This window comes from Myxocyprinus asiaticus, chromosome 38, assembly GCF_019703515.2.
Source record: "Myxocyprinus asiaticus isolate MX2 ecotype Aquarium Trade chromosome 38, UBuf_Myxa_2, whole genome shotgun sequence".
NCBI lineage: Eukaryota > Metazoa > Chordata > Actinopteri > Cypriniformes > Catostomidae > Myxocyprinus > Myxocyprinus asiaticus.
In genome coordinates this window covers 12,115,158-12,141,706 of record NC_059381.1, presented here as the reverse complement: position 1 = coordinate 12,141,706, position 26,549 = coordinate 12,115,158, and the positions used below count along the sequence as shown (strand labels likewise).

The window sequence follows — 26,549 nt, the reverse complement described above, 5'->3', positions numbered from 1 at the left end:
TGTAGTGGGGATCAACCTTTGACAAGTGATCAAATACTCTAAGTCTGGGACTGGCTGTTCTGTTGGAGGTGGGGTGATGGGTCACTTACCTGGAGAAACGAAACCTGCATCACTAACTCATTCGCACAATGATCTCCTGTAAACAGAGATGGAGAAAGAGAAAAATTACAGTTAAAATGGTTAAGTGTTCATATCTATAATTACATTTTATCAAAACATTCATACATAAAATTCCAGTTTATTCAGAAACAGTGTTTTTATCGTAAACCGAAACTAAAACAAATATAAAGGCCACGTACACACGAAACATTTTTGCTTGAAAAGGCATTGATTTTGCCATGTTTAATCCTTTCATCTACACTGGAATGGCATTTTCCTTGGATTTCCAGTTTTGAAAATGCTCTCTAGTACTGCAAGTTTGGAAAACAATGGGGTTAGGAAACAGAAAACATTTCCAATGCATGCGTTTTTACGTCTGTCTGCGCTGTTAACTACAACCAGAAAACACTGAATTATTTTTTTTTTCATTTAATACAAAAAAAACACTCCAGTGACACATATGTGTGTTGTGCCAATATGGAAAATCTAGTTTACAAGTTCCTCTTTTTTAAAACCGTACTTATGATCTAGCTAAATGCAGCGCACATGACCATGTATCATACTAGACAATAGCAACAGACACAAGACAGCTAATGTCTTTATATTTATTCATCCATCAGATTGCCAGCAGATTTGGTCCATGGATTAAATGAGTGGCTTTGAGATGGTTCGATGTGGGAAGTAAAAAATTATCGAACAATCTGAAGTCAAGTGGCAGGCTGAGCATCAACCCACGCTTTAATCACAGTGGTGTCTCACTGACTAAACCGTGATAAACCCAGTCCCAATCTGAAGGGTCAAACCCTGAAATAATCCAGTCTGCCACTCATCAAGCATGAGTATCCATAGTGCTGCTGCTCTGTGGGCGGGGCCAATCAGCTTCCACTGGCCTCTTAGCAACCCCAGACATTGAAACATCGACAGGTGACTCCCAGTAATCAACCCACTGCCTCTAAAGAGAGATTTTGGTGAATCAAGAGTCAGTCTGAGCTGATTATACGAGAATTCCGATAATTACACCGCATATACGTAACTTTGTAAAATGACATATTACAATGATTTAGCATAAATGTCCCCTTCTTAAAATAATCTGTGCAATAATTTACTATTTAACAATTTCAATATTTATTGACAATTTTTTTAATTTGACACTTTCAATATCAACTAATTGTTTCCACACTAGTATAGGAAAAATGTTTAAAAAAAAAAAACAGTATGTCATATGGGTTTGGAACAACATAAAGGTGAAAAAATATCCCTTTAAGTCAATGTTGGTTATTGCTGGATGATATGGCCAAAAATATTATCACAATATTTATTTTCATATTGTTTGATATCGATATTTATCACAATACCTTTCATACCATTAATGGGGAAGGAAATGTATTCCACAGGATAAACGTAACTTGTTGACAGGGAAAGATACCTTTTATTTGAAGTTCAAGAAGTATACTCAGTTTAGTGTTTAATCCTACATAAGGTGTGTGAGCTCTTTTCAAATTAATTTCGCCAATTTCATAATCTTCAGCAGACGTTTTACTCCACTGAAAGACTTTCTTGTGATCCTCCACACTCCAGCTCAGTAGGTGGTGGCAATGCACCATAAGCTGGATAGCCAATCGCCAATAAACATCACAAGAAGAAGAAATACTTCCTTGCCTGTGTCAAAAAATTAGGGGACGTGATAGCACTATGGATCATGAAAAAGCTTTTTTCACACTCCGCCTGGTATATATGTCCTAGAGGGAGGGAAGCTCATCGTCATATCATCAGCAAACTTAATGATGGCATTGCAGCTGTGTGTTGCCACACAGTCATGTGTGTACAGGGAATACAGGAGTGGGCTGAGAACACAGCCCTGTGGGGCTCCAGTGTTGAGGGTAAGTGATGAGGAGATGTTGCTGCCCATTCTAACCACCTGGCGTCTGCTTGACAGGAAGTCCAGGATCCAGCTGCACAGCGAGCTGTTTAAGCCCAGAGCCCGGAGTTTCTCATCAAGCTAGGAGGGCACTATGGTGTTGAATGCTGAGCTGTAGTCTACAAACAACATTCTCACATAAGTGTTCTTTTTTTCCAGGTGGGAGAGCAATGTGTATTGTAGATGCAATGGCATCATCAGTGGAGCGGTTGCTGCGGTAAGCAAACTGCAATGGGTCCATTGATGGAGGCAGCACAGAGCAGATGTAATCTCTGATTAGTCTCTCAAAGCATTTGCTGATGATGGGGGTCAGAGCAACAGGATGCCAGTCATTTAAGCAAGTGATTTTGGATTGCTTTGGAACAGGCACAATTTCTGCTAAAGAAAAAGCATAAGTAGATAACACAGCGGCATTGCTCTGAAATAAAGGATGGTTATTTACTGCAGTATTGTTTTTTTTTATTATTATCATTTGGAAATTTTTTTATTTTCTATTGTTTTGAAATAGTTTTGGACTGTTTTGGTTTGTGAACGGCGCTTGGTCTGTGGTCTGTGCAAGTTTCTCTTGTAAACAATGACGCGCTTCCTGCCTCCTCCTCCACGTGATGCGTGACCTTCCCAACAAGCTTACGTCATCCCTCTAATGAGCGTACATCACAGAGATGTACGGAAGCGAACATTTGTAGTTAAAAAGTATATAAGTATTGTTTTGTTTCTAAAAATAATCAATCGTTTAGGTTCAGAAGAACTTTATTTGTCGACTGGAGTCGTGCGGATTATTTTGATACACCCTAAATATGCATTTTGGACCATCAAAAAAATGGAGGACATTCACTTGCATTGTTTAAAGGAGGAGGCCTGGAATGAAATCCTAAAAATCTTAAATTCTGTTTTGATGAAGAAAGAAACTCAGATACATCTTGGATGGCCTGAGGGTGAGTAAATTATCAGCAAATTTTCATTTTTGAGTGAACTATTCATTTAATGACTGATTAAGTTTATTGTGTGTATAACTTTGCCAAACCACTTGCGTTTTTAGCGACACACACCTGATCCGATCGTCTATGTTGAACAGATGCTAAATATAAAAAAAAATTAAAAAAATACTCAAAAGTTTATCATCGATATTGAGGATTTCCCCCCCGATAATTATCCCCCAGCCCAACCGGTCAACAAAACATCTCTGGACAAGTAGTGCACTCTAGGACATTTCAGCTCAAATAAATGGGATTCTTTGGGTATTACAGGCTCTTCAATTAACCACACTGGTCTCTTGCCACTCTCTCTCCCATTCTGTTTTCCCACATCTATGCACCCACTGCCTGTTAAGATGCCCACAATTACAACCTTGATTTCCAGAGCACAAACTATGTCAACCAACTCAATCTGCAGGTAATGCCAAATTTCGGTGCTTGTTTCTTACCGACATATTTTAGTATTCATTATTGGTGCTTGCTAAGGCAAGTATTAATACTATTACACTTGATCATACTTTGGGGTCTGAACCAACCCCTAACCCAAGCATTAAACCTTGGCAGGTAACTTGTCATGCACCATTTGTGCTACAGAGTGAATGATGAATGAAACCTCAAACCATGTGGCTTGTTGAGGAGAGGTGTGCTATTACTTTTCTTAGTGAACATACTTATGATTTTCATCTGGCCACCAACAAAATGGGCAAAAAATAAATAAATAAAAAATAAATAAATAAAATACCATAAACTAATAATGGAGGAACATGAGACATTTCCAGGGACCACAATATCAGAGACTTGTAGGTGGGCTCTTTTGACTCAGTAACACCTGGAACACCCTAGCAAAGCAGCCACCTAAAACACCCTTACATCATAGCGGCATGTTTTGCACAGGCAAGCACCAATCACATTTTCAGAAAATATGTAAATATCTAGTTCCCTTTAAGAACACATACTCAGTCATTGTTTGTGGGATTTCATTTCAGTTTGTCATGCTGCCTTGGCTCATTTCGAGCTATGAATGGATTCATGTAAAACTGTCCGGCTTCAGCGTTATTCTTGATGGAAAGTTGCAGTTTGGTAATGCAAACAGCTGACCATTTCCATACAAAGAAGTTACATGCACAGCCACATCCATCTCTTGACAATTTAATCAAATCAGCCTCGTGGCAGTGACTGCAGCCACTGTGTCCACAGGCCCGTATTTTCTACTGCCAACCACAAAAATGTAATGTCAAACATAATTAAAAGCTGAACATTATATTAAAATCCAAATAAAAACATGCCAATTATTATTGCTGTTTATTTTCATGTATTTATGGAGGGCTAAAAATTGTATCATTAAATAATACTTCAATAAATTATTAAATACATATTGCATTTGTTAAAAAAACTTTAAGTAAATAAATTAATCATTAAATCACTAAATAAATCAATAAACGTCCCTTGTATTTAATTTTTCCACTAGTTTGTGCATAAATGTCCCCTTTATTTTTATTTATTTATTATTATTTATTTTTTTATCCCCATTTCTCCCCAGTTTGGAATGCTCAATTTCCACTAATTAGTAGGTCTTCGTGGTGTCGCGGTTGCTCACCTCAATCCGGCTGGCGGAGGATAAGTCCCAGATGCCTCCGCTTCTAAGACTGTCAATAAGCGCATCTTATCACATGGCTTGACTCCATATGTGGAGGCTCATGCTACTCTCCGCGATCCACGCACAACTTACCACGCGCCCCATTGAGAACGAGAACCACTAATTACGACCACGAGGAGTATACCCCATGTGACTCTACCCTCCCTAGCAACCGGGCCAATTTGGTTGCTTAGGAGACCTGGCTGGAGTCACTCAGCATGCCCTGGATTCAAACTCGCAACTCCAGGGGTGGTAGTCAGTGTCAATACTCGCTGAGCTACCCAGGCCCCCACAAATGTCCCCTTTATGAATAGATGTGAAAAATGAAACTGAAAATGGACACAAACTAGTGCTAAAAAAAATACAAGAGATATTTATTGATTTATCTAGTGATTTACAGATTTTATAGGTTTTTATTAAAAATACCAGTGCATTTAATGATTTCTTTAAATATTTAATTACCTTATTCTGATTCATTTGTCCCTCCATATGTATTATAATACTGGTGCATATAAATTAAAACAAATGTAATAAATAACATTCTTCCTTGTGTTCATTGTGAAAAACAGTATGTAAAACATGAAATGATCATTTTTATCTAAACCTTTACTGTATTTTACATTAAACATTTTGAATCTAACTGGATACAATGTCTGTCTGGTCGAAACCTCCAATTGGGGCTGTTAAATATTGACCAAAAAAATATTGTCGCAAGTTTTCTTTATAGATATTGCAATTTTAAATGGGATTTTGCAAATATTTTTCCTTTTTCATACATTTTACATTAAAAATGCATTAAAGCTGAAGACAGACATACCAAACTATGACAAAACACTGGAATTCATGTTATTTATTCAATTAAACATTTCATTCAAACTGTTATGCTGATAATGTAATTTAAAGTAAAAAAAGAACCGTGTTAAATTAGAAAATGCAAAATAGAAGGTTATACTGTACATACATATAGTCTACATGCATGCATACATGTAGACGTTTTGTCCGCCTGCAATCCATTTCCGTTGTTTTTAAAATAAACATGCACACGGAAAATTCAAAATGTCACTTCATGTCAAAAGGGTTGCCGACTCTTGGTCTAGCAAATGTTTACATAGAAAAACAAATGGTAAACTGGATGGTTGCAAAAGTGTTCAGTGTGAAAAGCCCCTTAGGTGGAGGCCTTTGGCCATTGTATCTTGCTCTCTTATCAGCGTTTCTTAAGATTAAGCAATGGGTTTTAAAATGCTTTGTCGGGAAAGGAGTTAAATTTGGAAATGTGCGTCACAAGATCCTCGTGTTCTGTTCCATTCTGTTGTGCTCCGGCTGTTTGAACAGCCCTTTTCTGGACTAAGGAAACAACATCAATTTAAAATCTGATGAGTCTGACTTTAAAATTCAAATTTAATTCAAATTTTTGTAATATTTAAAGTAAAAATTAGAATTTAGATTCTTAGCCCTGTAGACAGCCCTCTAGTGCACTGCATTCTGACTGGCAAGAACTCGTCAGTGTGCAAAAAATTTGTACGATATCAGAATGGCAAATTAAACATTACAGAATTCTGAGTAAAAACATTAAATAAAAAAATAATAAAAAAAATAAAAATAAAAAAGAAGAAATAACATTGCATCTTGCAGCGATTTAGAAATTGCACATACACGTCACAATTTTATTGCGATTAATTCCAGCCCTATTTGGGAGGGACAGATGGTCTCGTCTTCCCTGCCACAGTCTATCTGTGTCAGTCTATCTGTTCCCATCTCTTTTTATATATATATATATATATAAAGAGTTCACAAGAAAGTCGTAAACCTGAGGGAGTACATTGCTTCCTTCCTTCCTTCCTTCGGCGTCAGTGTGATTGCCTGCCAGATCTGTCATTTGGCCAGAGAGCACCACACCCCCCTTACCTAACACATCATGGAAAGCAAAACATTATTTCTGAAATGTGCCTGGCTATTACATAATTTTACTTTTTATTAATCAGTTAAAAATGCATATCCATCCAGTTTTTTTTGTTTTGGAATTATGAATCAGCCACGATCATTATCTTAAAACACTATAACGAGTAACAGAGGAAATGGCGCACCTCTAATAGAAGACACCCTTAATAGGGGTTTTCCTCTGAGATATGACATAGTTTATTTTTAAGTGCACAAATGGACTGTCTCCAGTTCCACACTGCTCAAGAGCACTAGAGGCTTGCTCCTGAAGGACAGCTTGCGGCAGTGTCCAGAATAGCTGCATCTTATAGAGAAAATCTCAAATGCATTAGATTGCACCTCAGCAAAGAGAAGACGCCTTTCTCAACATGAAAATGCACTACTGCAGAGTTCCTGCTTTCCAAAATAGTTCCCGTAAAAAAATAAAGAAATAATAATAAAAAAATCAATATTTATTTACTTTCCTCTTTTTGGGGTGGGGGGGGGGGGGGTCAATATTGTGGTCTGATTAATATTATCGATAGGCCTATGGCTATAACAGACAGCAGCAGGTCAATTAGGCTGCATTTATACATCGCACAGATCTGATATTTTGAGATATAATATTTTTGTCCTGTCTGCTTGCACTCACATAAAATTTGAACAGCTGTGTTTACATTATTATGGCGTTAAGAGGGCTATTTTGTCCAAGAAGCGCATCTGACTGTCCATGCGCACAGCTGTTTCACCACGAGATACAACCACTCAATAGCACATGCAGACTTACGCATGTGAGCGTTTGAAAGCAGCCAGCTGTAGTCAAAAGGCGCACGAGTACCGAATTGAGTCTGTACTTGGTACTGGTACTTTTAACAATGAGCGTGTTTACATACATGTTCTCACACCGATTATGCTAATAAGCCAACAACGCATGCAGTCATGTAAACGCAATAGACCGCATTCCTTTATCAGCGTAAATGCCATAAACGGCTTATGAATAATCCGATCAACACGGGTATATTTTTGCCCATTACGCCGATTTTTACCCAGTGTTCTTACCGATTCATCCAATGTGCACACGTGTTGAGTGCATGCCTCTTCACGGTTTGACGTCAGAAGTAGAGAATAACAATTATTTCAAATGTCATGTAAACATGTATTTCTTGCCTTGTCAGATTTTTTTTAAATAAGCTGATTTTAGAGAGTAATCAGTGTATTGGTGTGCATTTAAACAGGCTCATTGGTGGCTATTAAAATACTGAACTGAGCCGATTCAGTGGAACTCAGTTTGGGAACCACTGACTTGAACACCATTAATAAGCATTCATACATTCATTGTCATTAACTGGAATGAAAGAAACCGTAATAATGAGCCTTTAAAATATCAATTTTACACGCGCACACAGGAAGCGAGCCGCAGCGACACCGGCAAAAACGGTAATGATTTCGAATGTGTTGGGAAAAACCAGCAAGGAGACTGTCTGAACATTTTGTTAATTTATGGACAGTAATGCACATTAGGGTTGTGCCGACAGACGATGATCTCGTGGATCGACGATGGTCAGAGTGATCGCCAATAGCTGATGCCTTTGACAATGTGAAGACGATATTTGGCTCGTTTTCCCATTAATGTATTAAATTATTATTATTATTATTATTATCAAATATTACAAATAATTTGCCTGTAGACACGTGCTTGAAGAAACACTATCTTATATTTTTAAGAACAGATGACAGAAAAGCCATCTATGCGCATGTATGACATGCTGTTTGTAAAAGGTTCTCACTCTTTCTTTGTTTCTGTCTTCTGAATTTTCTTTTGCAAGAACAGTGTCGTCTATGAGTGCTGCAAATGACCTCAGACATCTCAGCTCAGGAGGTGTTTTGAGTTCAGTTCACTTTATTTCCACAGTGCAGTTCATTGTGAATGCAAGACTGCAGCCTAAATATCTGATTAAAACATAAAATAATACAAAAACACGTTCACCTTGAACCATGATTTATATTTCAGTGATTATTATCATCATAATGATTATTTTTACATTTATAATTGTTTTTATGTCTTCATTTAATTAATTTTCCACCTGCATGTTTAGACGGATACTTAAATATATATATATATTTTTGATCACTTCGTTATTTTAATTTCTTTTTCATTTCATTTGGAGTGCAATTTGAATTTAGAAATGTATTTGATTTAAGTTTTTTGTTTTTTAAATAAATTAATTTAATTTTCAATGCAAAATCACTAAAGCAAAAATATTCACTGATCCCTCAGCCCGGGGGTTGCTGATGTAGGTTCTACTGGTTGTTTAGATCAGTGTTACTATCAGAAATAATTAATTATTTTAGTTATTAATTAATTTAAATTAAATAATAGAAACTAACTCATTAAAGCCTCATACGGGGCACCAGTAAATGTAGTGCGCTACGTTCAGGAGCGGGTTTGGTTATTAGCATTAATTAATTATTATCAAAGATAATTATAAATTATAAAAATCAATAGAACATTGATTTGAATCAATTAGCTCTTTTAATCCTTCACATCAACTAAGATAACCATCAAATTCAATAGAATATTAATTATTATCAAAGATAATCATTAATTATTAAAATCAATGGAACATTGATTAGAATTAACATTAGCTTATTGATCCTTCAAATTCAACAATCAAAGATAATTAACAATTATCAAAATCAATAGAATATTAATAAGGATTAATATCGCCGGGGCACCACCCTGGAATAAGGGACTAATAACCAGACAGTATAACAGTCTCAATATTAGACTGTTCTCTTAAGAAAATCGACATTCAAAAGTTAACAATGAAGGCTTGAATCCGAGCACTGACATCCCCTGCCAGCATTTGACACAGGTGTATGCAAAACAAACCAAAACGCTTCTCTTTGAAATATAACAAAGTTTACTTATGCAGTAATATCAACTAATAATCAATACAATGCAGTCAATAAACTTCCGAATTACAACTACAAACTAAACAGTGACATGATTAGATATGGTAACCAAAATAAGCCTATAACACATGAGAGGAAGGTAGGTGTGTGTGTGTGTGTGTAAGGTGTGACGTGCACAAAATGGCAGACGTGACTCTCGTGGAGAGTACGTCACGTGAGATTTCCGGCCAGAGAATATGGCCGCGAATGTGGGCAGAGAGAAGCCGGTTAATGGCATCTGCCCTTTTACCGCGTGTCTCCGCTTGTACGATAACTTAGGGACAAAGCTGAGCTTTATGACAAAGTTATCTACTAGCCAAAAGTGTGTGCGAGAATGTTTGTGAGGGGTCGCACGCGCGTGCGTGCGTGCGGTTAGTACGAGAGAGAGAATAAAGTGGCGGTACCAAAGCCGGTTTCGCGATCGTGGGAGAGAAAGCAGCTGTTAGTTTATCACTCAGAGACGCGGTGCACGGCTCGTAAACCACCCCGCGGTCTTTGGTTCTTTGATGGATAAACTCAGTGTGCCGGTCTCACCCACGATTGCAGAAATACACAACAGTCCAATGTGGTTGGACTACAACACAGCAGATCTCATTCGTGATAACGGTACATTACAGTAATACCTGGAGTATTATTAGCAGCAATGAGCAGACTCGGTGGTCTGTAAACTGTTATAAGCAATAACACACTATAATATTCTATCTCTGCCCAGACATAAACCTCTTACTTGAATCGTATGAGGACGCAGGTAGAATGTGTTCATCCATCCTTTAACTCCGACTCGGTTCCTCAAGGCTCGGGTGATGACAGGAGGCCGTTTCCTCACTCTGTCTGCGGGCGGTACGGCTGCTGATTCTTGGCGGGCTGGCAGAGAAATCAGCGATGTCGACATGATTGAAGAGTGAAGTGGGAAGAGAAATCTTTTTCTCTTCACTTCTGCAGGCAAATGGATGAAGATGCGGATTGCTCGGCGGTCTCCTTCGGATCCGTTAAGAGTGTTTGGTGGAACACAGGGTAATCTCAACTCATCCAGCAAGATGGAGATTGTATGGCCACAGTTTCAAGTCGGATGTTACTTCCTTGTGCCACGAGGCTACACCTGAGAGCAGCGATGAGCTGCATCTGCACACAGCGGGCAAAGTTGCTGGAAGCAATGCCCGGAAGGATCTCAGAGGTATTTCTACTCCTGATGACGTCATGGTTGAGGGGTGTTCTGTCGTGTGCCTCATCCAATAGGAGTTGAGAATTCGATCCTTTAGTGAGCAAGGCTTCATGGGATTTGTAGTCTGTTTTGGACTCCCTTTGTTTGATTTTGCGCGGTTTTTATCAGTAAGATTTATGACTGTGTGTGGGCCTCAATCAGGTTTTACGACTGTGTTAGGCCTGCCTTTGTCTTATATATATATATATATATATATATATATATAGTGAAGTGGGGAACAAAATTAATGTATTCACACACATTATGTATTTTCCCGGACAATGAAATACCGACCGGTAGAGAATGCACAGATGAAGTAGGTTTTTGACAGAGATGATGTAAAGCCATCTTTCAAAATGTTGAACACATTTTAATTGCACTTAATTTTTTTCCAGTTTCATTAGATTTTTTTGTTAAAATAAATAAAAACATTCAAAGTTTGAAATCAAGGTGTCTTGCTTTATTGTGTAGGCTTAACCCTTACCCTCCTTAATGACAATTACCCCATAGAACCACCTAGCGTCCAACCAGTGGTAATGTCAGTGTTCGTTGGTTTGAATGTGAATAATTAATTACACATGGACCAGCCGTGTAAACGATCATGTCTGTCATCACTGACTGCGAATTGTTTTTTTTCTGCGACCAACCAACCAATCAAAACTTCGTCAACCAAGACTCTTCTCATCGACTAACGTTTGGTCGACTATTAGACTATATTATTTCTTTTATCACATTCCCAGTGGGTCAGAAGTTTACATACACTCTGTTAGTACTTGGTAGCATTGCCTTTAAATTGTTTAACTTGGGTCAAATGTTTTTGGTAGCCTTCCACAAGTTTCTCACAGAGTAAGTTGATGGAATTTTGGCCCATTCCTTCAGACAAAACTGGTGTAACCGAGTCAGGTTTGTAGGCCTCATTGCTCGCACACGCTTTTTCAGTTCTGCCCACAACTTTTCTATCGGATTGAGGTCATGGCTTTGTGATGGCCACTCCAGTACCTTGACTTTACCCAATACCTTGTCCTTAAGCCATTTTGCCACAACTTTGGAGGTATGCTTGGGGTCATTGTCCATTTTTTTTAATGGTAGTTTTGGAGCAGTGGCTTCTTCCTTGCTGAGCAGCCTTTCAGTTTATGTCTATATAGGACTTGTTTTACAGTGGATATAGACACTTGTCTACCTGTTTCCTCCAGCATCTTCACAAGGTCCTTTGCTGTTGTTCTGGGATTGATTTGCACTTTTCGCACCAAACTATATTCATCTCTAGGAGACAGAATGCGTCTCCTTCCTGAGCAGTATGATGGCTGCGAGGTCAAATGGTGTTTATATTGCGTACTATTGTTTGTACAGACGAAGGCATTTGGAAATTGCTCCCAAGGATGAACCAGGCTTGTGGAGGTTCATAACTTTTTTTCTGAGGTCTTGGCTGATTTCTTTGATTTTCCCATGATGTCAAGCAAAGAGGCACTGAGTTTGAAGGTAGGCCTTAAAATACATCCACAGGTACACCTCCAATTCAGTACACCTCCTATCAGAAGCTAATTGGCCAATTGCCTAAATGCTTGACATCATTTTCTGATGCTGCTTAAAGGCACAGTTAACTTAGTGTATGTAAACTTCTGACACTGGAATTGTGATATAGTCAATTAAAAGTGAAACAATCTGTCTGTAAACAATTGTTGGAAAAATTACTTGTCATGCACAAAGTAGATGTCCTAAACGACTTGCCAAAACTATAGTTTGCTAATATTAAATCTGTGGAGTGGTGAAAACATTTGTTTTAATGACTTCAACCCAAGTGTATGTAAACTTCTGACTTCAACTGTACAAATACTAGATACCGGAAAACTGTTCAAGGCTATAAACTTGCTCCTTTACAAATAGTTACAAAACATCTTTCAACATGCAGTTGTGTATTTCATGTGCAGTTCCTCTAACTTGTAATGACTGTGATTAATTGTTCAGTTCTAAATACATACCAGGGGAGTCATGCTTTGAAAACAGCTTGACTAAAACATACACTCTCTCACTCTATCTTTCTAACCATCTCTCTCTGCTCCAAGCCTGAGGAGGACATCTCAAAAGAAAAGCCAACAGTCACAAGATCAACATGTTACTCTTTTCTACATCCTTTACAGTATGGCAAAACCATCACAATAAACAGTACAAGCACTCTATGAATAATCAACCTGTTAGGCAGTGAACAGGTGCACTTTACTTTCCAGATCCCTACGGAAACCACAAGTCAGAGAAACTAACAGAAAACCAGGATGTCAATATAGTCTTTATGCGTTGGAGTGGGATCAGTTTTGCATTTTCACTCATGAAAGGTCAGATTATGTGTTCAGAAAAGGAAAGCTGGCCCTAGATCAGTGTGCATGGGCTGCAATTGCAATGCTCAGTAAGGTGACTGGGAACGTGGCAGTGGAGGTCCTTCCCGCAGCCAGAAAGCACTTCCTAAGGAGAGATAATGGGTATCTGTCTGTCCCCATTCATGGTCTGGTCCATTCCCTGGGGGTGTAACGTGTGACAGGAATAAGCTCAATGCTCCTCTTCTTCTCACTATAACTGGGACAGCAAAATGACACTGCAACCGCTGCTGTCATAAGAAGACCCCTGATGGCATTTCACAACACACACAGCCTGCCATTCCTGCACTTCCTGTGCACAGCCAACATGATCACATGGGAAGACGGCATGTTTTTCCCGACAGTTCCAGTACCCTATCGGCCACATTATGCCAACTCACTGACAAGCACCATCTTCCATCAGAGTGTTTACCTTCCCGTGTGGCGTGACCAGAAGTGACAGTAATCCAGGCAGTAATTGTGTAACGCATAGTCAGTGACAAGCGTGATTCAAGAGTTGTGCTTTCCCTTCTAACATAACATTTTCACTCCACTTATGGTTAGGTTTAGGTTTGGGGATTGGGGGTTACGGTTTATAAAATATGCATTCTTCTTCACTTTATTAAATTTATTACAGTTCACACGTGTCCATACTAGAGGCCGACCAATATGGAATTTTTGAGACCGATACCAATTTTAGAGAGGGAAAATTCACCGTTTACCGATATGGTGGCCGATATATTTAATTTTTGAGCTGGAATGAAAACAGACATTTTCTATGTGGATTGTGCACTGATTTTGCACCGATATGATTATGCAAAGGTACTCAGAAGGTTGCTTTCTTAAATATTTTTATCAAAGAATATTTGACATTATTATTATACATTGTCAACAAATTCTAGAAATGAACGCTGAGATAAAAATACAATAAATAGCTTAATAAACATCAGTACTGTTTAGTATCAGTCAAATGCTGACCATTAAAATAAAGAATAAATAAAAAATAAAATAAATAGCTAAATAAACATCAGTACTGTTTAATATCAGTCAAATGCTGACCATTAAAATAAAGAATAAATAAAAAATAAAATAAATAGCTAAATAAACATCATTACTGTTTAGTATCAGTCAAATGCTGACTATATTAATACTGCCAAGGCAAGAGATAAACAGCAGCAACGGTGTTACACCGTATTCTGCTATACAAGTTCAGGGGAAACTTTCAACGGTGGAAAACCAGACTTCTAAATATTACATTTTATAAATGCAACGACTGGAATTGTTCGGCTGAAGGGGGTACCAAACTGTGAATCCTAAACAAAACAGTTTGTTGAATACATGTTTACACATTAACTTCCAATCAGCTGACAAGGTATGAAAGTAGCTACGTGATTACTTAGGTTAGCTATAAGCTCGTTGTCACGGAGAGTAAAAGATGGACGTTGTTTATTTTACTTTCCAGCACTGTGTCTCACCAACTAGGTTACAACATAGCATGAAATCAACACTCAGACACAATCCACCACCGCACTGTTGTCTGATGAGCTGCAAAAAGATGCTCTGATGTTTACCTTTAAATCTGCTACATTACTGACTGCGCTGACAATCTATAGCTGGCAAACAGCAAACAGACATGAGTGACATGGTTGTCAGGGACAAGGTTAATGTTATATTAGTTATATTGAAAAGTGAAAATGATGGGCTCATTGTTTATTAAGTTTCCAGTATGTATTTCACAAACTAGTTAACAACTTACCGAGACACCGCTCAACTCCGTTCTGTCTGCAGAGCCACCGTCAGTTCAGCTCTGTAAACAATGGTGACGGAGCGCGCTCTGCTGGACAAACTACGCTATGACACCAATTCTAAAGCATTGTTTTCTGCATTATATGTTCTGAAAAAAATGTTTCATTTCAACGCATATCGGTAACATATACGCCGATACGATATATCGGTGAAAGGCTAATATCGGCCGACCGATATATCGGTCGGGCACTAGTCCATACACCCAACAACACTTACCGCTTTGGCCACTGGGGGCATTGTTGCGAATTCTGGAAAGCACAGACTAAAGCTAAAGAAAAGTCAACCTACTGTTTCCGAGTTCACTGTGATCAGTCTGGCACAGCTTCCAGCAAAGGTCATTCAGGGCTCACACGATTACTCCAGTTACTTGACTGCAAAATAGCCGAGTGAGAATTTTTCTTCTCTGGTGCTGAACAATAAATGTGGAACCAAACAGGTGGTGAACATGGATAAGGGAGCCGGCAAGGCACACCAAAAACTCTCAATGTTTGGGAAAACATGACATTAAAACAAAAAGAACATTTGAATTCATGATAAGACAAAACATATGAGGCAAGGTGAGCTTTGACTAATTGTATTTCCTATTTAACAAATTAACTAGTTAACTTACATGACTAGTGGTATACTTATATGGGCCAATATTTGTATATGCTGAAATTTCAATTGCCAATGTCAATATCAGTAAAGTGAGCAGGGCAAATGAGACATGCAAAAGTTCGACAATTCAATACACATACAGTACTGTGCAAAGGTTTAGGCACATGTCTCAAAAACATTTATCATAAGATGGTTATTGTTATCTTCAGCTTTAGTGTGTCAATAGGAAATATACATTTTAGACTCCCAAACATTAATTTTGCAAATAGAATAGAATAGAAAACAGGGAGCCCTGCAACAGATGGCATGGCCCCCACAGAGCCCCCCACTGAACATCGAATCAGTCTGGGATTACATGAAGAAACAAAAGCAATTGAGACAGCCTAAATAGATAGAACTGTGGCAGATTATCCAATGAACTTCCTATCTGCAACAACCAAGAAAATCCAGGTGTACCTAGGAGAATTGGTGCTGTTTTGAAGGCAAATGTGGTCACATGAAATATTGATTTCGCTTTATGTTTACTGGACTTTGCATGACCTTAATTGATAAAAACTATTTATAGCATTATTTTTGAAGACATCCTCACTATGCAAGATTTTTTACAAGAATCTAAAACTTTTGCACAGTACTGTATGTACCAGAATGTGCATTACACACTGACAAATTTGTGTAGATTTTGAAAATGACAAAATATTCAGTTAAGGCAAGGGTATACTTAAGTTTTTCCGCATGTCCTTTCTTATCACTTTCAAGATGTAGCCTATTGTTTTGACCGTGAGCCCATACTGATTTGTTCACCGCATATGCAAACTGTACTGTGCTGATTACAAAGTTTTGTGATGACGATCATCAAAAAATTGTGAAACATCGGCCGATAAATTGGTCTGCCCAGTAGTCTATCCCTACAACTAATGATTGTGACCCATTATAATATAATAGGCTATAAATAACATGATTGTCTGAAAAGCTTATTTAAACGTATAGTTTTGGTATCACTTCAGATTACATTAGTGGCCAGAATAATCAATATCCATTTACTGAAATAAATCGCTAGTAGTGGCATTACTTTAGACAAGATAAGAGACAGAGAGGGAAGGCACAGATGAGAAACCAGTGAAATGGAAAACGCAGATAGATGAGATATGGGATTGGGATAAACCTGATACAGGATGGGAGTCATATCTGGAAGCAAGGGATAGCAATGCTTGTCTATTTATTTTTATCCCTGAACACTCCAACAAAATGACTTTGAATTATGCAAGTACTAAAATCAGGGTAAAAGCATGACTTTCACTAATAGAGGGGGTAGATAGTGTGGTGTACTGCCTGCAGTCTTGTGTCAGGGTTTCCCAGAGAATGCTCTGGTCTTGCCACATCACACATATAGGGCAGGAAGTGGCAAAGCTGAGGTCAATATTTAGCACTCAGAGAGACTGAGCCACACAGCGAGTCCACACATACAGTGGACATCCAACAGCGCTGTTTCAAAGCTTGTGCGTAATTTTTGGGTGTTTTTCGATGTTACTTTCTCCAATCCCAGTTTAATATGCAGTGTCAACTTCTAGTAAGCTATTCATAGTATAATTCCACCAAAAAGTGTAAACACTATGACTCTGTGGGGCTATCAGAACGTTGCTCTGTTTGTCTGAGCATCTCAAAAAGCCCAAAACCGCAACATTGGTTTAACCAGTGGGGTGAGTTTGGGGCAGGACTACCTGTTTGTTCGACCAATTTTAGATGGGGAGTCTTTGGAAAACAATTGTAATTCTGTTTAGTGACGTTAATGATGAAGAAATGAAACACTTCACCTTTAAGAAAACAAACTTTGCATCCATTACTCAGTCAAGCAAAAGAATTATCTTCTTTTCGGTCATCAAAACTGATCAATCTTTAACTCCTTTATAAGAATGCAAATGCTTGCAAATGCTCCCAGAATCCTTACATAAACTGGCATTTATTCTGTCTGTACCCTTGTGCTTACTGAAAGGAGGGAGGAAAACAATGCACCAGACTCCACCTTCTCCACTGATCCACTGGCTTATCCTTCTGACATCTGTAATTGGCTAACCTGCTCTGAGGACAGTACTTAAAATATCTCATTTTAAAAAGGCAATAAGCACATGAAAAATTACTAATCATAGACACTGAATCAGAAGTCTATACAGGCATCTAAACTGTTGGAACACAGAATTCTGTGTGAACCTTTGTTAATGTTGGAGACCACGTGATGTAATGCTTATAAAATATTTGTTAAAATTTTTTCCTTATGGATGTGACCACCTGTCCTGTCTGGAGGTTAGGCCAACCAGGTCTCATGACAAGTTGTAATAGTAGTACAAAATGGGAAATCTACGAGTTGGCTCATACAAAAACGTACAACTTTTACTCCCCTAGAGAAAAATAAACAAACCAACGAGCAATGTTATGATAATATTTCCTAAGTTAAACCTCTAACCCAAATAGGGGTTCCCTCGATATCATAGTGCATGTGACACATCTGAATTCTACGTGAGTATTTTCTATTTTATAGTGCTATTGAGCAATTCAGCCATGTCAAATGGCTAGACATCCCCGACAATCTGAACAGCGCTAATGAGGGAAAGAGAAAACACCTGCCCTGCACCAACATTAGTTACTTTTACCAACTTCAAAGACTTTTATCTACACATCAACACCCCAACTAACATTTAACACAGTAAACTGTAACAGAATTTTTCAATACAACTGTGGAAGTTGTAGCCAAGATAAAACACGAATACCAAATACTCTCCTCTCGGAAACAAGTCGTGGGTATGTAAGTATTTTGGATTGAAAGACTTGCTTGACTGTTGTAGAGTTGACAAATTGTCACTGTAGTGTTTACCTCATTACACAAGGCAATAAACTGTCATCAAACGACTGATGACCACATGTATGTGACTTTATTTTTTATATTATTTATCTGTATCATTTTCTTCAACAACTTAAGTACCTTATTTTGTTGTGGTTGTCCCAATGTACTGGATTAGCATTTTTCAGATGACTCAAAATATTCAAATTATATTTTGGTTGCATTTGTAAGATAATAAATGTAATTGATTATATAAAACAGGCACATAATAACGACCGCAGCCCCCTGAATCAAATGAAATCGAAATTGCAGACTTTGGATCACTGGCTAATAGAATCAATATATAAGATCCTATTGAGATTGATAGGACATACATCATTTGTATTGCATAAATAAAAATGGAATGAGCAACCAAATTTGTTCACAGACATTTCCATTCTTAAAATAGTGTTTTTGTATCGATTTGAAATTCTATGTGTTTTTTGACTGGTTGTTGTATAAGTTGTACTTTTTTGTACAGGCCAAGGCCTATGTTATTAACATTTTTCTATCTATAAGAATTATTTCAAGTTGTCATTAGTTACGGCCCTGGTTTTGGTAAAAAAAAACAAAAAAAAAAAAAACAAGTGTCTTAGAAACTTTTCATGAAGAGACTGAGATCAACTTACTATCATCAACACAAATCTATGCAATCAGCACTGAGTAGAGGCTAACAAAGCACTTACATTCATGTCTATTTTGCTTCATATGACAGTGCTTGTTATTTGGACGCATTATCATTGAAAGACAACCGATTATGACATTACATACAGACAAGCTTAGTTGATTTGCTACATACATACCATCAATGGGCGTATACATATCACAAAAATCCCTCTCTGTGATTAATAGACTATCTATCTAGCTATAATTTTAAATCATCTTACAGTTTTCACAGCCCTACCCCACCCATGCAAACACAGAAAAGCCCTTTGTAGGAATTGTGTCAGGATGTTCGTGAAATATTACCTAAAGCCTAAAGCAATAATTATGCTGCAAAAGCACAAATGGGTATTGTTGTCACATAACTAACCACCTAAATACACATGGCTGCCTAATTACACAGCCAATGGAAGACATACAGAGGCCAGATAGATGATATCCATTTATCTCAAAAGCTAAGCTGTGGAAAAACTACAGGGTGTCTTTTCTAGTTGCTCAGTTGCTGAAGGTGCAAGTCTAATTCATAACTTTACGGCTTCCAAGGAGAAGTAATAACAGGTCCAGGCAGGAAGAGTTGATCAAAAAGCCTTGCAGCGTGAGACCAGACCTAAGAAATCAAATACAGAAAAGTACTAGATATACAGAGAACAAATCTATGGATCGTGTAAAAGTCAATTGACTCAATTCTGGGGTTCAGGACCAGAGCAAGTGATAAGAGTGAAATCATTGCAGGACTTTAGAGCTGGACTTCAGCCACAAAGGCAAGACTCACCTCTGCATGCCTAAGCATGTACATCACGGTATGGGCCTATATTTATCTGTCCATTTTAACACCACAATGAGATAGTGGTCGAATTATGCAAATTCTGATATGAACAGTGAAGGGCGATGGCCAATGTATAACAAGTCGTTCAATTTAATGATGGGAAATGAGATACATAAAATTGCTGAAAACAATATTTACTCAATTCACATAAATATTTGAAAACAGAAAATATCAAATGTTTGTTAAACTGTTAAACTGTCATTAGATTTTGAGTCAAAATGGCCAAATGTTTGCAGATTTATCTGCCTGGCTGCAGAGGTGGGACCAAGTCATTGTTTTGCAAGTCACAAGTAAGTCTCAAGTCAAGACAGGCAAGTCCCAATTCAAGTCCCAAGTCAAAACAGGCTAGTCCAAGTCAAGTCCCAAGTCCTCAACTTTAATCGTCAAGTCTTAATCAAGTCATTAATGCTCTTTGCCCAAATTAGTGTCCAAGTAATCATCATTCACAGTATTAGCACGTTTTAGCACAATGTGTGGACTTTTCAGACGATCCCTTACGTAGGCAAAATTTCCTACTTAAATGTTAAATTAACGATCTGATTTCCCCATGACACCATCTAACCAGCTTAAATACGGGACAAATCGCATCCCGTATTGATTCAATACAAGACGCATAATTTCATGTTTAAATACAGGACGAACCCGTATTTTACAGGATGGGTGGGAACTCTACCTTCGTTGGTCCACAGTGCATCTTTTATCTGGTTTCAGCAATGAGGCATGCAAAATAATTAACATCAAAACTAAAGTTGCAATGCACTGAGTTCTGCAGAACTAAGAAGTTCGCTAGCTAACATAAGTTAAATGCTTCTGAACCAGAGCTGAAAATTGGATGTTATTGATGAAGCATCTTTAATTTTTGAACCAAAGGTTCTACATGCTGCAGTTCTTTTTTTTTTTTTTTTTTGCCTTCAATATTGTATTCTTTTTTTTTTTACCCAATTTGGCATGCCCAATTCCCAGTGCGCTTTTAAGTACTTGTGGTCGCGTAGTGATTTGCCTCAATGCGGAAGGTGGAGGATGAATCCCAGTTGCCTCTGCATCTGAGACCATCAACCCGTGCATCTGATCACGTGGCTTGTTGAGCACGTTGCCATGGAGACATAGCGCGTGTGGAGGCTTCAAGCCATCCACCGCGGCATCTGCGCCCAACTCACCAGGCACCCCACCGAGAACGAACCACATTATAGCGACCACGAGGAGGTTACCCCATGTGACTCTACCCTCCCTAGCAACCGGGCCAATTGGCTGCTTAGGAGACCTGGCTGGAGTCACTCAGCATGCCCTGGGATTCGAACTAGCGAACTCCAGGGGTGGTAGCCAGCGTCTTTTACCACTGAGCTACCCAGACCCCCCCCCCCCCAATATTGTATTCTTTATATCCAAACAATTTTTTAATGACCTTTGGTATCATTTTGGCTGTGTCATCCTTGTATGCAATCTTCAAATTTGGTCCTACTCTCATGGAAGTTGATCGGTAGGCTGTCTGATTGGTTGAATGTGGAGCATGGAAATGCAGATTTGAAAATTAACTGTTTATTGGGGAAATGAATTGTTGATCTGCTACACATTTTTAAACGTACAACTCAAAACTTTGGTTTTAGAAGGTATAAAGTCTTTCCAAATCAGAGGGCTCGAGTCCTAGTCAAGTCACAAGTCATTGTTATCAAAGTCTAAGTCAAGTCACAAGTCTTCTTTTGATTATGTCGAGTCGCAAGTCATCAAATTTGTGACTCGAGTCTAAGTCAAGTACAAGGCAAGCGACTCGAGTCCACAACACTGCCTGGCTGATATTATCAGTTTACTAGTTAGCTGGTTAAGCATTCTAACTGTCCTTTAACAGTGTATTGTACTTCAGTAGCCTACCACCTCACCATGTGAATTGTCAAACAATGTACAAACATAACTATTGAGTACACTGATGTGTACTTACTATGACTGTGGAGTGTGGACATAGGCAATGGCTAAATAAAAATTCAAAACTATTTCCAAATGTGAACAAACAATTCAGAAACTATCTAATTTGCATACACTGCTCTGTTGATATAAACCGGGCCTCTAAATGTGATAAACGTCGCTCCATTGAAAGGGACTAAAGCTAGTGAGTGACTAGATTTTCAATCCAGTATTCTCTAGGCATTCTGGCACTAGCGAATAAAAGCAAAACGACCACTGAAAAAAAGGGGGAAAAAAGTGCGTCTTTCCATGGCAACTTTCACCTAAGTGGAGACAATGGACATAGCAGTTGACGGGACGTCTGAGCGACTTAATTCCTGTGTTTGTGGAACACAAAAGCTACCAATCACCAACTCCCTCGTGTGCCCCCTCCACACAAACACAACCGTTTAAAAACATGTAGCGACAAAGCGCTGATCAATATGTTCACTTTCAGCGTGCCTGCAGCGCGTGACGTGAACGCACTAGACTCCCATTGTTTTCCCATCTGTTATTGATACAATGTAACAAGGTTTACAATGTATCCAGTCAGAAACCGTTATTGTTGATAAAATGTATCCAGTCTGGAACGATTAGTATTGTTAAAATGTATCCAGTCAGAAACCATTAATGTTGTTACAATGTATCCATTCTAGAACGATTAGTATTGACACAATGCATCCAGTCAGAATTCACTCCTGCGTTCTGGCGCACAATCTGCCTAACTTCCAATAAAAGCTATGCGTGTCTCTCTTCCTATCCCCCTCCCTTTTTTCGGCAGACACCCCCACCCCCCTCATTTTTCCCCCTCCTTGCCTCCCAGCTAGTTCGGCAAATGTTCGCGTTGCTTCAAACATTATTGGGTGCGCTCCAAATACATCCATGTTTAGTGCTTAAATATTATATAAAAACAGTGAGTCTCGGTTGTGTCAGAAAGGGCTCTTTGGCTAGCCGACCCACAAATGTGACAAAACCTGCGTGAGCTTATACGAGTGACACCACGGGGATGTCTGACAAATTAAGACGATTAAGTAGGTAGTTTGGGCTGCAAATGCACTAGAGAAGCAGATATGCAACTCACCTTGACACCCCTGTCCCGTGCTATGGAGCCTGATGTTCCAGATAAAGTGCGATTGTTTTCCACTTCCCCGGCCCCTGTCTCCACACCCCAGGAACCGAGAGTGTGTTCGGGGTGGGGGGCCTGGGTGATAGGAATGATCTTGGACAGACAGCCAATTTGGAGTGGGGCAACGAAACGAATGTGCTTACTAGTATCCAAAACGCATGTCTCAAGAAGCCGTATGTTGGGTTTAGCCAAGATTCTCCTATCCGCAAAGCGTGTACTTCTGGCCTCTTCACGACGCAGGGAATCGGTATCCCACGATTTGTTCGTTGTATCCGGGCGCGTCGGTCGCCTCCTAATCCGCCATGTTGTGCCCCTGCGCCTGGAATGGGAAACAGCAGATTCCCAGGCCAGGCCCCTCCTCTCCTCTTCCAACGCAGCGATGCCGCGAAATCTGGCGGACGACTTGTTTATAGCAAAAGGGAATGTACGAGAGACGCGCCGAGGTGCAGTGCGGCATCCAGCGGTTGATTGTGGTATAACACGCTGGATTAAAGTTATTCATGCAGAGGGAACGTGGAGTACAGTGGCGAGGCTAGAAATCTCCAAGTGGGTGGACTTTGGTGAAACAGGGTGGACCTCTATTCTGTGCCTACTCTCTAATTTCATCGTGAATATTATGAAGTGTACCAATTTCCTTAGCTGTTATGAGTCAACACTCACTCATTTACGCAACCAAATACGTATAGTTGCACAATCACTGATACAAAAACAATAACTTGTTTCTTTAAACAATTATTAAGTGTACTATTAGTATTTTACCTCATAGTGATCATAGTGATGTGATGAAAAATGAAATGACTACAGAATAAATTACCATAATATTAAAGGTAAAATCTAATAAATAAAAAAAATAAATAAAAAAATTATTACACAAGACACTTTTCAGTCCTTCTGCTGTTCATAAGCGTATCTATTTCCCTGAAGATCGAATCTTTACTTTAGCTGACACAATCTCTCCTTTGGGTGACATTTTGTGCTTCGTGGAGCTACTTTAATGTCACATAATATTTAAGCTACACATAACAAAGAAACACGGTCAAAATTGCCACCTTAACATTGACAGTTTGTCAACATGCACAGTTTACACGAGTCAAAGCGGCAATTTTGAACATGTACACATGCACATTCTTATCGCCTTAACACTGTAATTTTAAATGTGTTTATTTATTACGTGTAGACACACACATAATTATCGCCTTAACACTGTAATTTTGAACGTAATATTTTAGACACTTTTGACCGTATGACATAACCCTTTCTTTCTTTAGTCTAATGGCATTAAGTATTGTTGAACTGCTACCAAATGTGCTGAAGTAAATAAATACATATAATGAAATAAACAAATCCTTAATGACGTATCCTTATTAAATAATTTGTAATTAATATTCTCACTCTTTTGTAGGAGTGCCATACATGTTTATTTATACATAATACCATATATTTACACATTTAACTTAAACAAGACTTAAGTGAGTGACAGCACATACAGCATATCTATATGCATACTTTAAATCTTATGTCTGGTAGGTCTATAAGTTGTTTGTAAAACAAGACACAATATAACTATATATCCAGGGTTGGGAGGGTTACTTTTGAAATGTATTCCACTACAGATTACAGAATACATGCTGTAAAATGTCATTTGTATCGTATTTCATTAGAATATTCAAGGTCAGTAATGTATTCTAAATACTTTGGATTACTTCTTCAGCACTGGTAGATTTTTCACTTGTTTTGACTATAAAAACTCTGCCAGTACAGTAAGATAAAATACATGTTAAAAATACATTCTCTGAAAAACCTAAATATCTTATGCAGTGTTGGTTCTAAAACAAGATGAATCAAATTGATCTTTGTTTTAAGGATTTTTAGATATTTTTACAGGAAAACAATAAAAAAATGATCAAGAATACGATGTTTGCACTAATATCAAAGGACTTACTAGAAAAAATAAATTATGATCCAATGTGAATTTTCTTGATAAAAAATATGATCATGTCTGGTAACATGTGCATGTAAAATGGCTAGAAATAGCATTTTAGCTTAACGTAAAGCTGACAGTTTACACAAGGTTTATTTCTATTTCTTCTGCTCCAAACGTACTTCTCTGTCTGCTCATATGACTGTAACACATCATAAGAAAGTGTTTCACCGCTGTTCAAATGCACTTTGGATCGCATCATTTATATGTATAAATGTTTTCCATCTGAAAGGACTAAATATTAAATGAAACAAATGACAATAAAATGCAAATTAATTCTTTTTGAATGTAACTGTATTCTAAATACCAATGATTTAAATTGTAACTGTAGTGTAATACAGTTACAAATGTTTTGATTTTAAATACGTAATCCCATTACATGTATTCCGTTACTCCCCAACCCTGTATATATCTATATATCAGTAACTGTAAGGACAGCCTTATAGTTACTAATATACAGTATAGTGCCATTAAGGCGATAAGAATGTGCGTGTTTACACGTAATAAAAAAACATGTTCAAAATTGTAGCGTTAAGGCGATAATAATGTATGTGTCTAAACGTAACATAGAAAAACTTTCAAAATGGCCACTATCACATGGACAGTTGGTCAACATGCACAGTTTGTCTGTATTAATGGGGCAATTTTGAACGTGTAGACACGCACATTCTAATCGCCTTAGCACGGTAATTTTGAACGTGTAATATTTTATACACATCTTTTTTGACTGTGACATATTAACCCTTACATTCTTTAGTTTGTACATTATTTCTCTAGACATATTGTATACCTATATTTAAGTAACCATAAGGTGCACTTATAAAATATAATGTGAATGTAAACAATTATTTTCTTTTGAGTTCCACCTGCCAACTCAAATTCTGATATCATATTTTGCCACAGCTGTTGGGTAAACAAGTGAGACAAGAGTCAAATATATAATGAAGATAGATTTTAGCCAAAAGTTTAAACTATGTTCTCAGAACAAGGGTATTTACAAAAAACATAATACCCTTCAGGGCAAGTTGTCACATTTCTGTTGGGGCAAGCTGCCATTAAAAGTGTTTTAATTGTCAGAAATGTATACAATTTAATTAGGCTATTAGATTATACACTCACTGAGAACTTTATTAAGAACACCTGTACACCTACTTATTCATGCAATAATCTAATCAGCCAATCATGTGGCAGCAGTGCAATGCATAAAATCACACAGATACGGGTCAGGAGATTCAGTTAATGTTCACATCAACCATCAGAATGGGGAACAAATTTGATCTCATTGATTTTGACTGTGGCATGATTTTTGGTGCCAGATAGGCTTGTTTGATTATTTCTGTATTTGCTAATCTCCTGGGATTTTCATGAACAAGTCTCTAGAGTTTACTCAGAATGGTGCCAAAAAAAAAAAAAAAAAAACATCCAGTGAGTGGCAGTTCTGTGGACGGAAACACCTTGTTCATAAGCAAGGTCAACTGTGAATGGCCAGCCTAGTTCGAGCTGACAGAAAGGCAACAGTAACTCTGATAACCACTCTGTACAATTGTGAGCAGAATAGCATCTCAGGATGCACAATACATCGAACCTTGAGGCAGTTGGGCTACAACAGCAGAAGACCACGTCGGGCACTTTATTAGGACCATAGTGTTTCTAATATAGTGTGCTCAGTGAGTGTATGTTGTCAGAAATGCCGTT

The 26,549-nt window shown here is 38.1% G+C and overlaps 1 protein-coding gene across 2 annotated transcripts in view; it reads right to left on the bottom strand.

Moving 5' to 3' along the window:
- The window catches only part of ptpra (protein tyrosine phosphatase receptor type A), a 66,410-nt gene extending 43,134 nt beyond the window's left edge, over nt 1-23,276 (bottom strand). The window contains exons 1-2 of one of the 2 annotated variants that reach the window (XM_051677216.1): nt 22,829-23,276; nt 90-136 (exon numbers count right to left, since the gene is read on the bottom strand). In XM_051677216.1, the coding sequence (XP_051533176.1) occupies nt 90-110 (21 nt within the window). In that variant the 5' untranslated portion in view covers nt 111-136; nt 22,829-23,276. Of the gene's footprint in view, nt 1-89; nt 137-10,226; nt 10,254-22,828 lie in introns of those variants that run through there. The other variant, XM_051677217.1, reaches the window with a different exon arrangement.
- Between the last annotated feature and the right edge of the window lie 3,273 nt (nt 23,277-26,549).